Here is a 15346-nt window from a genome sequence, read left to right on the forward strand (position 1 = left end):
TCACAACCCCAGCACTCAGTATCAGTTTTTGTTTAAATATTTTTTTTAGTTGTATTTATTTTTATGTGGTGCGGAGGATCGAATCTAGCACCTCGATGCTCACTAGGCAAGCACTCTACCACTAAGCCACAACCCCAGCCCTCAGTATCACTCTTTTTTAACATTTATTTTTTATAGTTGTACACAATGATTTTATTTTCTTTATTTATATGTGGTGCTGAGGATCGAACCCAGGGCCTTACACATGTGAGGCAAGCGCTCTACCGCTGAGCCATAACCCCAGCCCCTCAGTATCACTTTTAAATGTTTTCTTTTAAACTCAAGCAAAAAATAGAATTAAGGCAGCAGTAGTCTAAATGGATTTTGGCAGTTGGCTGCACAGGGAAAGGATGCAGAGATTTATGATGAATGAAGGTTTTGAGTAAAGCTAACTCATCTCCAAACAGTGGCGCCTGTTATGGTTTGGATGTGAGTTGTCCCCCAAAAGCTCAGATTTGAGACAATTCAAGAAGGTTCAGAGGAGAAATGATTGGGTTGTGAAAGTCTTAACCCAATCAGTGATTTAATTCCCTGATGGGGATTAACTGAGTGGTAACTGAAGTGGTGGGGTGTGGCTGGAGGAGGAGAGAATTGGGGCATGGCTTTGGGTATATATTTGTATCTGGCCAGTGGAATCTCTGCTTCCTGATCATGATTCGAGAGCTGTTCCACACTCTTCTGCCATGATGTTCTGCTTCACTTTAAGCCGTGAGGAATGGAATCAGCCTTCTATGGACTAAGACCTATGAAACTGTGAGCCCTCAAATAAATTTTTCCTCCTCTACCTTCTGGTTGGGTCCTTTTAGTCACAGCAGCAAAAAAAAAAAAAATGCTGACTAAAACTGAGCCCTTCATGGAAACAGGGAAGTTGGATGCAGGAAGAAGTTTGGGAAGGAGGTAAGTTCAGCCTGGGCCCAGGGAGACGGGCAGGGGAAAACATCCAGTAGGAAATGGCAGTAGGGTGTTCAGAAATTGAGAGTAGAGGTGGGATCTGAGTGGTTCTCACTGCCCCCAACCCCACCAATGCATGCTCAAGATTGGACCATGGGTCTCACACATGTTCAGCAAGCACTACCACTGAGTTACACACCAGTTCTAGAGCTGAGGCTTTGGGAACTGTCCACACTAGGGCTAGGAGATAGCTCAGTGTTAGGGTGCTTGCCTAGCAAGCAAAGGCCCTGGGTTTGATCTCCAGTACCAAAAAAAGAAAAAATCACTCAAGGGTCAGTTAAAGCCTTAAGGATTATAAAGTTGAGGAAGGCCAAGGATAGTCTCAGAAGAATGGACAACTCTTAAAGCAGGCAGAAGAAAAAGAAGCCTTAGCCATGGCTGCAAGACTGGTCAGAGAAGTTGGAGACAGTGCACCTACCATTACAGAAGTTGAGGCAGGAGATTCTGAAGAGGAAGGTGTGGCCAACAATAGTAGCCACAGGAAGAGGAGGCAAAGAGGTTTTTTTTTTTTTTTTTTTTTTTTTTAATATTGTTAGTTGTCAATGGATCTTTATTTTATTTATTGATATGCGGGGCTGAGAATCAAACCTAGTGCCTCACACATGCTAGGCAAGCGCTCTACCACTGAGCCACAACCCCAGCCTGGAAAGGAGGGTTTTGGTGATTGATGACTTTCTAGAGTGATGCCTCTCAAATATTTTTTTAAAATATTTATTTTTTAGTTGTAGTTACACACAATACCTTTATTTATATGTGGTGCTAAGGATCGAACCCAGGGCCTCACACATGCTAGGCAAATGTTCTACCACTGAGCCACAACCCCAGCCCAGGTCTTTCAAATATTTCTGAGTGCAACCCACAATAAGAAATCATTTTACAGGTGGGCACAGTGGCATGAGGCTGAGGCAGGAAGATCACAAGTTCAAAGCCAGCCTCAGCCAAAGCAAGGCACTAAGAAACTTAGTGAGATCCTGTCTCCAAATAAAATACAAAATAGGGCTAGAGACGTGGCTCAGTGGTTGAGTGCCCCTGAGTTCAATCCCTGGTACCAAAAAAAAAAAAAAAAAAAAATCATTTTACATTCTAACCTGAGGTGAATTAGATGATTATTCCCAACCATCCACTCCCAGTGATAGGATTATACTGCAGGCCCTTGGGAGCTGTGGGCTCTTTATCCTCAGATCCAATTGATTTCAAACTGAAAATATTCATTCTCCAGGGGATCAATTTCACGACCCTCTAAGGATACCAAAATCCGTGGATACTCAAGTCCTTATATAAAATGGCAATAGTGCTTGCATGTAACTTATGTACATCCTTCTGTATACTTTAAATCCTCTCTGTATTGTTTATAATACCCAATATAAACACCTATTATACTATATTATTAAGAATGATGATGAGAACCAACTCTACATAGGAGGATGTGTATAGGTTGTACACAAATACCACACCATCTTACATAAAGGACTTAAACACTTGTAGATTTTGTTTTTTGAGTTGTTTTTGTTCTGTGGTGCTGGAGATCAAACCCAAGGCCTCAGGTATGGTAGGCAAGCACTCTACTACTTAAGAGTGTAGCATCACCATCCCAATAGCTATACACCCAGCCCAAGTGTCTGCAGAGGGAAGGTGTATATCCTGGAACCAGAGATAAATGAGGGATAGTTGTATACCCATTTCTTTTGTCATGTGGTAACTGCAATAACTCCTACTGGTGCTGATGCAGAGTTTCATATATGACTTTGGCCAATAAAATGTTAACACACCTGTGGTTTTAAATGTGCTTCTGTGATTTGGCTTGACCTCTTGTATTTCTGCCACTGCATAATTGCAATCTCTAGATGTAGGCAGACTAAACAGCCTAAAGATAAGCCCAGCTGAACTTGGATCAACCAACATCAGCCAAACCTCTCCTACCTGTAGATCCATGATTGAGAAAAATGTTTGTTGTAAGCAAATGAGATTTGGCAGATTATGTAGCATCACCATCCCATATAACCCTATACATTAGTCCCCCCTTACCCATGTGGGTATGTGCCAACATGTTTTTCAGATGCCTGAAAGCTAGGATAATATCAAACCCTATGTATATTGTTTTTTTCTTATACAGATTTATTTAAAACTCATGAATTATTTCTGGAATTTTCCATTTAATATTTTCAGACTGTGGTTGATTGCAGGTAACTGAAACCTTGAAAATCAAAACTGGATAAAGAGGGATGATTATGGTTGCTGAGATTAAATGAGAGAATACCTATTAAGTCCTCAGCAAAGTGACTAATATGGAGTAAGTCTTCAAAAATAATAGCTGTTATATATTTTCATTACTGAGAAGTTGGTGAGGAACAGAAGGAACTAGAACAATTTCAGAGATATGGACTCATTGCTTTAGGTCAGGGAATCGGGCAGAAGTTACTGGAATGAGGTGAAGGACACCAATGATATAAGGGGACAGAATCAAATCAGTGGAGGGCTGAGATCCCTGTAGGAATAAGACCCTGGAGGTGTCTATATATCACTTTTCTGCTCAGTTTTTTTTTTTGTTGTTGTTTCGTTTTGATACTGAGGATTGAACTCAGGGGTGCTTTATCACCAAGCAACATCCCTAGCCTTTTTATTTGAGACAGGATCTTGCTAAGCCACTGAGGTTCTCCCTAAGTTGCCAAAGCTGGCCTCAAACTTGTGATCCTCCTACTTCAGCCTCCCAAGTTGCTGAAATGATAGGTGGGTGCCAATGTACCCAGCTACCTTTCTTCTTAGTTCTACCTGGGTTATCACCTTCCCAGAGTATTTTGTGTGTATGTGTGTTGAGGGGAGGGTTCTGGAAATAGAACCCACGGTCTAACATATGATAGATGTCCTCTACCACTAAGCCAGAACCCCAGCTCTTCCTAGAGTTTTAACGGGACTCAGAGTCCAAGTCTGACATTGATCCCTTCAATCCTATTCCAATTTGTCCTCCCTTACACTTCTACCCTACCCACCTGAGGGTGGTGACAGGGGTGCTAGGACTAGGATTAGTATCTGGCAGTTCCCAAGGGGTTGGATGGACAGACAAGATCTTGTGCCTCTGAGCCTACATTTCAACCATCTGTGAACTGGAGGCAAGGACCAGTGTCTACTAGTTAGTCCCATCCAAGTTTTATCAGACTCCATGAAGGAACACGGCTCCTTCTAGTCAGCAAGAAGAAAGCACAGCATGAGCAAAAGCAGGGATTGAGTCTCAGAAACAGGTTGTAAAAAAGGCTTCTTTATTGAGAGCAGCGAGTGTAAAAAAACAAAAACAAAAAAAAAAAAAACAAAAACCACAAAACAAACATCAACAACAACGACGATAAAAATGTGAGGCAGGAGTGGCCCACCCCACCATCTCCTCCAGGGCCCACCCTCACCTCCCATGCCCACCCACCCCACGCTGCAATTACATACAAAAGCCGCCCATGGTGCATACAAAAAGGGCGGGTTATAAGTGTCAAAAGCTCCTGAAAACTCCTTCATCTGCCAGGCACTTAGGATGAGGAAAGGAGAGAACCATGGGGGTAAGACATGGGTCTGGGTAGTGTGCACAAGCTCACAGCGGGGAGGACCACTTGCTATGTCCTCCACAGTCCTGGTGGGATCCCTAGGTGGGAACCGTGGGTTAAAAGGCCCCTTGGCCCTGTGTGCCCAGAGCTAGCTAGCCAGCCCGGAACTTGAGTATATTATGGAACTCCCCCCAAACCCAGCTCACCCCCAGCCTAGCCCTCCCCAGGCAAAGTTGGCAGATGAGTGGCAGAGCTGGACTTGGTCAAAAGGAGAAGATGCAGGCCAGAAATAGGGGTTACCTGAGGCACCCACATTGTCCCTCATGAGGGAAGGGGTGGCAGAGAAAGCTGCCCAGCCCAAGGCCTAGTCACCCAGACTGGGTCTGAATCAGCCTCCCTAAGAGCTGAGAGTCAGGAAAAAAGAGGGAAGTCTGTCTGCTGTGTGTGGGCAGGAACCCTGGGGCCCAGGAGGACAGGGATCTTGCCCATCATGCTGTAGGCTCCCCTCAAGAGGTGTCCTCTCCCCTGCCCATGCCATCCTGAGGCACAGCCCATTGGGTTCCCTCCTCACGGCTTGCTGTCTGCAGGGCTGTCTCCCAGGGAATTGGCAATCTCGCTGAAGGAGGGCCGGTCCTTGGGGCTGAGGGCCCAGCAACGCTGCATCAGCCGGTAGAGCTTAGAAGGGCAGCCCTCAGGCTGAGGAAGCTTAGACTTCCCAGCCTGCAAATCTGCAGGGAAGATGGGTGGAGTGTTAGGCAAAACATTTAACAACCTTTCCAATACCTTGTGAGGCCTATCGTTCTCATAAGCAGTCACATAAGTATGACTCCTGGAGTGCTGTCCAGTGATGTATGGATCTTGACTCAAGCAAATATCCTGCAAGTCCTGTGGGAGCTTAAGTTATTTGATGGACACACAACATTGCAGTTGGAGCAGGAGTTGGGGACAAGAGCTATTTGCCAACCAGTACAAAAGTATTTTAGTACTTTATTTAACAACTGGAGTAGTCCTATCTGTGTACTTGCTAAATACCAGTCCTAGGAGGGCCCTAAGAAAACTCTGGTGTGTGTGTGTGTGTTGAGGGGGCATCTGGAATCATCCTTGGGAATACAGCTACCTACCTGCCAGAACTTCGTCATCTGCCTGCCCACCATGGGGCATCTCTCCATGGGTGAACACTTCCCACATCAGCACTCCAAAGGCCCAGACATCAGACTTGGTGGAGAAGTCGCCTTCCAGGATGGCCTCAGGGGACATCCAGCGTAGGGGCACCCAAGCCTGGCGGAAGTGGTAGTACTCACTGCAGGATAGAAGCAACACAAGAAGCACAGTTGGATGGGGCCAGGACCTTGAGTCCCAGCCTCCTGCCATGTCTGGGACTCCTCCTTGGGCTGAGGTATTTCTCCAACAAGACACTTAGAGAAATTGATAATATATGTCCTGAGCACCAGGGTACACTGGGTAAATTCTGGAGACATCCACATGGGGTTTTAGGGTTTAAATATTCCATTAAAATAATATTTTGCGTAAATGTTAATTAAAAAGAAAACTAATAATCTATACACACTCTGTAATGGTTAAAAAAATTGTGAAAAAGAACTCATTAGGGATAGAATTGTAGCTCAGTGGTAGAGCGCTTGCCTAGCATGTGTGAAGCACTGGGTTCGATCCTCAGCACCACATAAAAATAAATAAAATAAAGGTCCATCAACAACTAAAAAAAATTTTAAAAAGAGAATGTCTTAAAAAAAATGAACTCATTGAATGGAAAGAGTTTTATTAGTGATAAACCAACTGTGACCAAAGCAACAGTCAGATGAACTGGGGTGACTTGGAACTAGGTGACTCAGGGGAGGTTCCCGGAGGGCGCCATGTGTAGGCATTCCAGAGCCAACCAGTACATAAGGAAACTCTGCCCATAAGGCTGAGTTTCGAGTCTTAGTCTTCAAAATAATAACTATTGAATTTAGGAAGTTACAGAGGATGCCATATGAATAGTTACACTACATAAAAACTATTAAACAGTTTGCCTAGTTATAACAACAAAAAGGTGTATCATTTTTTGTCACTACAGAAAACTTACAAACATCAGGGACTCACTGCTGGGAAGCCTGATGTACCTTTGGACAGAGGATGGGAAGGCTCTGCTCCCTTCCGGGCCTTCCTACTTTGGACTAAGTAGTCATGAAGTTCTTTCCCACATACCCCCAAACTTTATCTGCCCTCTGCCCATCACCCTCTGGGAAGGAGTACAGAGCCCCCATTCTTCTAGGCCCTTCTACCTGTTGTACACGTCCTTGCTGAGACCTAGGGCCGACACCTTCACCTGTCTTTGGGCACTGACCAGGCAGTTGCGAGCAGCCAAGTCCTTGTGTACAAAGCGGTTGTTGGACAGGTGCTCCATGCCCAGGGCCACCTGGGTGCACAGGGCCACCTGGAGAGAAAATAAGGGTCTGTCAGAACAGTCCAGATCCAGGGCTTAAGGTGACCTCCCTTGACACAACCCTTGTTGTGCTACTTAGGAAGCCCAACAACAAAATAACCTCAGCTTCCTTTTCTATAAAATGAGGATAATACAGTACCTGCTTCACTAAGTTGCTAGAAGGCTGAATTAAATGAAATAAAGTGCTTGACATCATTCTGATACACAGCAAGTATAAGACCGAATGAGTAGTACATGGGGCTGGAACATAGAGTAACCATTTGTTGAGTAAGAAATAACTGGACAGTAATACCAGCTTATATCTTTAGGGGTTACTTCTTCTTTTTCTTTTACTTTAAAAGTAGGTATTTTGCATTAGTTTAAGTAAAAAACTCTGTGTGTGTGTGTGTGTGTGTGTGTGAGAGAGAGAGAGAGAGAGAGAGAGAGAGAGAGAGAGAGAGAGAGAGAATACAGACACACGAGACTGGGTGCCTCCAAGGAAGTAAACTGGAGTCTAGGGAATAAAGAGATAGGTTAACTTTTAGCTTAAATTTTTTAGATTGGGGCAGGGAAGCAAATCAACAATGCTAGCACCCCAGAAACTCCCAAGGATTCCCTCTCAATGCTACATTCTCCCCCACTACTAGCCAAGTATGGTGGTGCATGCCTGTAATCCCAGCAACTTGGGAGGCTGAAGCAGGAGGATTGCAAGTTCAAGGCCAGCCTCTGCAATTTAGTGAGGCCCTGTCTCAAAAAATAAAAGACTAGAGATGTATGTAGCTCAGTGGTTGAGTGCCCCTGGGTTCGATCCTCAGTACTACCAAAAGAAAAAAGAAGGGATCCCTGTGAACTGTGGAAATTATTGAATAAGTTACTGGCCAGCTATGTGCCCTTCAGGCCTACAGATTCACTCTAAGGATCCCTAAAGGAGAAGTCACTCACTACATAATGCAATCATGAAGGGATGAAGAACACGGTTAGTAACCAAAGTCACCAGTGATCAAGGAAATACAAACCAAGACCCGTGACACATCAATTTACACACAACCGATTGCAAAAGTTCAAAAGCCTGCCTTCAACTTATCTCAAATGGTTCAGAAATAAATGCATAAAAATGATAATACGCTCATATGTCTCTCTCTGTGTGTGTATATATACACACACACATATATATACACACACACACACACAGAATAATAAAGGAAATGGGGCAAAATATAAAAAATTGAGTCTGGATATAGGTTTGTAGGAGATTCTTAAACTTTTCTTATTACCTTTTTTTTTTTTTTGCAATGCTAGGGACTGAACCCAGGACCTCATAGAGCACTAGGGAAGTACTCCATCACTGAGCTACATCCCCATCCCTTTATTTTTTTAAACAATTCCTTTTTTTTAATACCCTGATTTGTTTATTTAGCTTTTTTATGTGGTGCTGGGCATTGAATACAGTGCCTCAAGCATGGCAAGGCAAGCGCTCTACCACTGAGCCACAACCCGGCCCCTGTTACTTTGAGACAGGTTCTAAATTGCCCAGACTGGCCTTGAACTTGCAATCCTCCTTCTTAGCCTCCCAGTTAGCTGGCATTATAGGCATGTGCCACTGTGACCAGCTTGTTGTTACACTCTTCAAAATACGAAATACCAAAACTAAAATTTACCTACCCCTAACATACAAATAGCCAATAAGCACATTTTTAAAAACCAACAATAACTGACTAAATAAATAAAAGCAGGCCACAGAGGCTGGGGGTTGAAGGGTTGATTTTAGATAACAGGAGACATCTCCTCTGTAACCCACCCCCCCCCCCCCAAAAAAAAACCTCATGTACGAATAAAAAAATAAACAAATATATGGGGCTGGGTTTGTAGTTTGTAGTTTAGTGGTAGAGCACTTGCCTTGCATGCATGAGGCACTGGGTTCTATCCTTAGCACTATATAAATATAAATAAAATAAAGATATTGTGTCCATCTACAACTAAAATAAATAAATAAATAAATAAAGATATTGTGTCCATCTACAGCTAAAAAAATAATATTTAAAAAAAGCTAGTTTGTAGATTTCCTATTAGCAAATTAGACTCCTCTGTGGACCAATAATGAGATTATGTTATGAATTAACCAAGGATTATTTATGGTTAATCTGATTCTACACTTCTGGGGAGGGAAGGAGGGAGGGGGGGAGGGAAGGAGGGAGGGGGGGAGGGAAGGAGGGAGGGAGGGAGGGAGGAAGGAAGAGAGAGAGAGAGAGAGAGAGAGAGAGAGAGAGAGAGAGAGAGAGAGAGAAGAAAGAAAAAAGAAAAGAAAAGAAAAGAAAAAAAGAAAGAAAGAAAAGGGACGGGAGGGAATAGGGGGCTGCTACCAAGTTACTTCACGCAGGCGAGAGGTCAGCCTTTCAGTGGAAAGGAAGGGCTGGGGGTGTGTAGCTTAGTGATGGAGCATGTGCTTAGCATGCTCAAGGTGTTGGGCTCCATCCGCATCATTGGAATAAATAAACAAGCAAATAAATAAAAGAGGCCGGGGAAGGACACTGCTGAGTACATACTGGGCCAGCTGCCTTTTCTCACGTGCACTCTGAGGCAGGGCTCATCCTCAGCTTTGCCCAGGATCCACAGCCAGGTTTTACATACAGCCCAGTGTCAACACCACAGCTACGTCTCCTGGGTCACATCACTGGTGAGGGGCTGGCTGCCCACCTTTACAGAACTGGCCCTTTGGCTTCCCTTCACCAGACTGGCCCCCAGGGTTATAGGCAGGCTTGTAGAGAAGCACAGCCCAAGTGCTGGCAGAGGGGTCATTCCAAAGTGGCTCTTAGCCTTCTTGTGCACTGGCCAGTGACATCCCTGTGGGTCTCCACTGGTGGTTTGCTAACTAGGGTCACAGCCTGTTAATATACTATGAAACCAATTTACCGAATCTTAACCAACATGAAAAATAAATGAAAACAACGGAATAGAAAATAGCACATCACCATGTGGCTATCTAAATTTAAGTTAATTGAAACTTCCTAAGATTTAAAATTGAACTCCTCAGTCACTCTAACCACATTCCAGGTCCTCAATAGCCACATGGGGCTAGTGCTGACCATATTGGCCAGGAAAGATACGGAAAATTCCATCATTGTAGGGGGCTCTATTAGACAGCACTGATCTAAACCACTACCAGAGTGGACCTTGCTACACAACCAATGTGTTGCCTGGCACTCTATCAACACAGATGTGGCAAACAAATGATACCATCAGAACTGGGGAAAATTTTTTTTTTTTTTGATATATTTCGTTATCAAAGTAAAGACACAAAATCTCTGGATAGCTTCCAACCAACACAGGGTTAAAGAGGGGCCAGGTGGACAATCTGCCGGGATTACTGAGCAGCCCTGGGTGCAGGTGCTGCACTAGGTCTCCAGGGCAAAATAGAAGCCAATTCCCCAAATGATCTCTGGAAGACCATTCTCAGAATGTCCTAAGTGCCTCTCGTGGTCTAAAAGTGCTTAATGATCAGTGGTCATCATAAACAAGGTTAACTCTGCTTCAGGCATTAAAACCCCAGGGCATTGTCCTATCTGTAAGTGGCAGACAACCACTTTGGTATTGTGCCCTCCTTAGACCTGCAGCTCCCCTCAGCCTGCTCTCACTAGATCTAGCTCACAAGCTAAGCAATCTACTACAAGTCAAGAGAAACAGAAAAGTGGACCTGGCATGGTGACTAACATGCTGTTTCTCCAGAGAGGCAGTGTTTCTGGAAATACTGGCTAAGTGAGGATAGTAAAAGAGAATTCTGTTATTCCCTAGCCAAGTAAGTCTTTCCTTGCTTCTGTTATATCCTAGCCAAGTAAGAGTTTCCTTGCAAGATGCCATAAGATGGCCATTGGATTAATTGTCAAATACTGTTATAATATCCTGTTCTTTGGTAAACACCAGACCCACCCTTTCCTTTCCAACTTTATCACCTGGAGGGTTTGCCCAACTCCCAGCTAACCCACTATGACTACTAAGCTCTTCCCACAATGGGCTTTCTGTTTCTGCCCAAGCATCTGACTGGATAAAGCACAGACCTCCAGGTATGCTAAGCTGAACCTGCTCCTCCTTGTTGCGTAGTAGGTGATCCATTTAAAATGCAAGCACAGGTCATTTCTCTGGCTGCTACTGTCCTCTGACATCATCCTATCAACTACTCTAACAAGCATTACCTACAATTGTGCCAACTCCCAGGGCCCATGTCTTTCATTTCTATGGCTGCCCACAGCTGTCTTAAAATTCCCCTGGGGCTCCTCTCAGCCCACTCACCTTCCTTCCAACTCTAGTTGGCCAGAGAATAGCCAGCCCACTGCCCCACCTTCCTCTAAAACCTTGACTTTTCCTCCTTCCATTCACTCCTGTAGGCCTTAGCAATATGAAGTGAGAACGCAGCTCACTACATTATTAGAAGAAGGAAATACCTAAAAAGTTTTGGTATATCATTCCTAAGAATTTTCATTTTTATGGAATCCCCCAAAGCATTGTTTTTGAACAGCTCATCCAGACCCACATGGGGGGCTGGGGTTATACTCAGTGGTGGAGCACTTGCCTGGCATGTGTAAGGCACTGGGTTTGATCCTCAGCACCACATAAAAATAAATACAGTATTGTGTCCACCTACAACTAAACATATTAAAAAAAAAAAAAAAAAAAAAGACCCATATGGGTCTTGAAACCAATTTAGTAGGTTTAAAAAGCAAGAAAAAAAATCTGGGCCCAGTGACACACACCTGTAATCCCAGCAGGGGAGGCTGAGGTGGGAAGATTGCAAGTTTGAGGTCAGCCTCAACAATTTACCAAGGCCCTAACCAGCTTAGTGAGACCCTATCTCAAAATAAAAATAAATAAATAAAAAGGGCTAGGGATGTAGCTTACTGGTAAAGTGCCTCTGGGTTCAATCCCCAATACCACCACCAAAAAAAAAAAAAAAAAAAAAAGAATAAAATAGTACATATCAAATACATCAAATGTAGTGTTGTGAAAGTTCAATTTTAGTTATATATATATATGCATGCTTGTGTGCATGTGTGGAAGGGTATACATGCTGGGTCATGAGCAAAATGCATTTCTTATAAGAAATCCCAATCAAAAACCATTTCAAAGTCACTGGTTTCCAACAGGGTTCCTCAAAAATTTTTTTTCTTTTTTGATACTAGGGCCTTCAGCATTCAGGCTCCTAGAACTTTATGAGCTTAAGAATCTGCTACAGAGGATGGGGTTGTAGCTCAGTGGTAGAGCATGTGCTTAGCACGCACAAGACCTGGGTTCAATCTCCCGCACCTAAATAAATAAATAAATAAATAATGAGCTGAAGAGATTATTTTAAAGATTTAGGTCCTCAGGGGTTGGGGTTGTGGCTCAGTGGCAGAGCGCAAGACTTGCGCGTGTGAGGTACTGGGTTTGATCCTCAGTACCACATAAAAATAAAAATATTGTGTCCATCTACAACTAAAAAAATATTAAAAAAAAAAAAAAAAAAAGATTTAGGTCCTCAGGCCCCACTCACAAGCACTCTGATTTCCTCATTCTGAAGTATGGTCTAGAAAAATTTTAAGACAATGTCTCACTATTTTGCCAGGCTGGTCTCAACCTACTTGTGCCCAGAAGGATCACTGCATTCAAGTGATCGATCCTCCTGCCTCAGCCTTCCAAGTAGCTGGGATTCAGGTGTGTTGCACCATGCTCAGTGAAATCTGCTTTTCTTTTCTTTCTCTTTTTCTTATTGGTACCAGAGATTGAACCCTGGAGCCCTCTACCACTAAGCTTCAGCTCCATTCCTTTTTATTTTTTTGAGACAGGGTCTTGCTAAGTTGCTGAAACTGGACTCAAATTTGCCATCTTCCTGCCTTAACTTCCCAAATTGCTGGGATTATAGGCATGTGCCACCATGCCCCACTGAAATCTTCATTTTTGAAAAGCATTTCTCCTATGTGATGCAGAATAGTGTCCTCAGAAAGTATGGAACTCAACTTTTTGAAACTCCCTCATCAAATTCAAAATGCTATAGAAAAAAAAAAAAGCTGGGGGTGTATATTTAGCTAAGGTGAGGATAACTCTCAAAAGTGTCCCTCAGGTCACTTGACAGAGATAGCTGACTTCCTGTCAGCCTACCTCCCTGACCCAGACACACAAACTTACCTTGATCTCCTCCCTCTTGAAGCCATCATCCCCTTCCTGCCATTCAACTACTTCCTGTCCTTGAGAACTGGACTCAATGGCTTTTTCTACCAGGAAGCCTTCTTTGTTAATCACAGTTGTCTGTCCACCTGAAGGACTCGATTGTCATCAACATCTCTCATCGATGCCTCCCACTCACTTCCGAGTGGTACCTCAAGTCCCCAGGTCTGTAATGTCAGACTCATTTACCTAATCTCCCCCACTAAAACCTAAGAGCCTGAGGGCAGGCTGTCCATTCAGAGAAGGGCCAGCTACCCCTGGAGCCTGGTGAAACCCACTCAGGGCCACACCCAGCCAACAGGCCCTGGGACTTGGACTACATGCAGCCTCCCTACTCAGCTCACCACAGGCAAATAGGTGTCTGGTTCCAAGGAAAGCTCCTGCCCCAAAGGCAAGGGCCAGAGCTGCTTTCTATGTGACATCACTATGAGAATACAAGGCTATTTTCAGGCTCCATAAGTGGGGCAAGTCCCTTAACCTTTCTAAGTTTCAGATTCTTCCTCCACAAAATGGGGATAATAACATATATTTCAGGGGACAACAGTGATGAGTAAGATAACCCATATGAAGTTCTTACTATAGAGCCTGACCCTTAGGGAGCACTGAATAAAACAGCAGCTCTGTTACTATTACTGCCCTTGTTCTCGGCCCACTCTTGGGACCTTTCTCCCCACCTCCTCACCTTCTGCTTGGTGCTGAGGGGCTGTGACTTCAACTTCTCATCCTTGCTCTTGGAAATCCTCAGGAATTGTTTGAGATCTCCCTAAAGGAAGAGCCAAGCATCTGTGAGGGCAGAGTCCAGCTATGGCACGAGTGTTAGCCCTGCCTTAGTTTACTTACTAAAGCAGTAAACTAAGCAGGTGCCTACACAGATTCTGCCTAGGGAGGTGGTGAGAAGTCCTGACCCCGAAGGCCCTCCCAACCTGTCCCCTCTCCTGTGGGGAAAGCTCACCAGAAATGTGGAAATTAAAAGTCACATACGAAATGCCTTCTAGGAGCTTTGTCAGAAAAGGAGGAGAGCTGTCCTTCCTACCCTGACAAAGCTTCTGCCCTTAGGAAGCCAGGATGAAAAAACAGGCCCCTACCCTGTCCTCACAGATCCCTGAGAAGAAACCCCTGTCCTTCAGGGGTTTATAATCTAAAAGACAAAAATGAACATGGAGAATACCAGCAGCTGAAATATACACAAAGCACCTGTAAGTACTTGTTAACGGACACACTGAGAATACTCCCTCCCCCGCCCACTCCAGAGCTGGGAGACTTAACAAGGGGATCAGGGACTAGAGCAACTGGGGAATGAAGAGGAAAGGGCAGCTCTGGGAAGGGGCTGGGTGGAAAGGAGAAGGCTGATGCAAGGCTAACACATGCCAGAAGAGGAACTGGGGAGGCAGTGGGAAAGAAGGAAAGGAAGGAGAAAGAAAAGGAGGGAAGGGGTGAGGGAAGGAAGGGAAGAAGGAAGAAAGGCCAGCCAGCTAGTCAGCCTGGTCTAACAAGTTTATTCTCAAGGGGTGACAAGTCCTGGGGGGAAAACTATAACAAATCAAAGATAAGAATCAGGGGCTGGGGTTGCAGCTCAGTGGTACAGTGCTTGCCTAACACACGTGAGGCAATGGGTTCAATTCTCAGCACCATATAAAAATAAATAAATAAAACAAAGGTATTATGCCCATGTACAACTAAAAACAAAACAAAACAAAATTAAAAAAAAAAAAAAAAAAAGGTCAGAATCAGGGAAGTTGACCCAGAAGATACCCTAGAACAACTTAGGATCAAGCAGACACCAACAGGAAAGATGAGGTGCTGGTGAAGGAAGGGCAGGTGTCGGAGAAGTGGGAGGGTAGGGAGCAGAGCATCTCAAGGTGGCAAAAGCAGGTGGGCAGAGGTCTCAGCTGAGACCACATAAGATAAGACCTCCAAGGTGTCCCTGCCCCCATCTCTGCTAGCATACCAGGTCCACATATTCCAGCACCATGTAGTGGGGCTCAGCCTCCCGGCACAGCCCCAAGAGCCGCACCACATTGGCATGATTCAGTTTCCCGAACATCTCAAACTCCCTCCGGAAGTCCAGTTGCTGCTGCTCGTCCTTGCTCTGCAGACTCTTCACAAGCACTAGGGTCTCTGCCACACCCTCTTCCAAGCCCTGTGCCTTCGCCAGGAACACCTCCCCAAACTCGCTTTTCCCTGTGGGTACAGATCTGGGTCAGGCAGCTGCCTT

At 44.5% G+C, this 15346-nt stretch overlaps 1 protein-coding gene across 1 annotated transcript in view; it reads right to left on the reverse strand.

The window, feature by feature from the left end:
- Window positions 1-4399: 4399 nt before the first annotated feature.
- Window positions 4400-15346, reverse strand: part of Ptk7 (protein tyrosine kinase 7 (inactive)) — a 67645-nt gene continuing 56698 nt past the window's right edge. Inside the window, exons 16-20 of the mRNA XM_027950452.3 lie at window positions 15080-15312; window positions 13814-13894; window positions 6800-6951; window positions 5639-5817; window positions 4400-5245 (exon numbers count right to left, since the gene is read on the reverse strand). Coding sequence (XP_027806253.2) covers window positions 5085-5245; window positions 5639-5817; window positions 6800-6951; window positions 13814-13894; window positions 15080-15312 — 806 coding nt within the window. The 3' untranslated portion in view covers window positions 4400-5084. The remainder of the gene's footprint in view (window positions 5246-5638; window positions 5818-6799; window positions 6952-13813; window positions 13895-15079; window positions 15313-15346) is intronic.

Source organism: Marmota flaviventris, chromosome 6 (assembly GCF_047511675.1).
Source record: "Marmota flaviventris isolate mMarFla1 chromosome 6, mMarFla1.hap1, whole genome shotgun sequence".
Classification (NCBI taxonomy): Eukaryota; Metazoa; Chordata; class Mammalia; order Rodentia; family Sciuridae; genus Marmota; species Marmota flaviventris.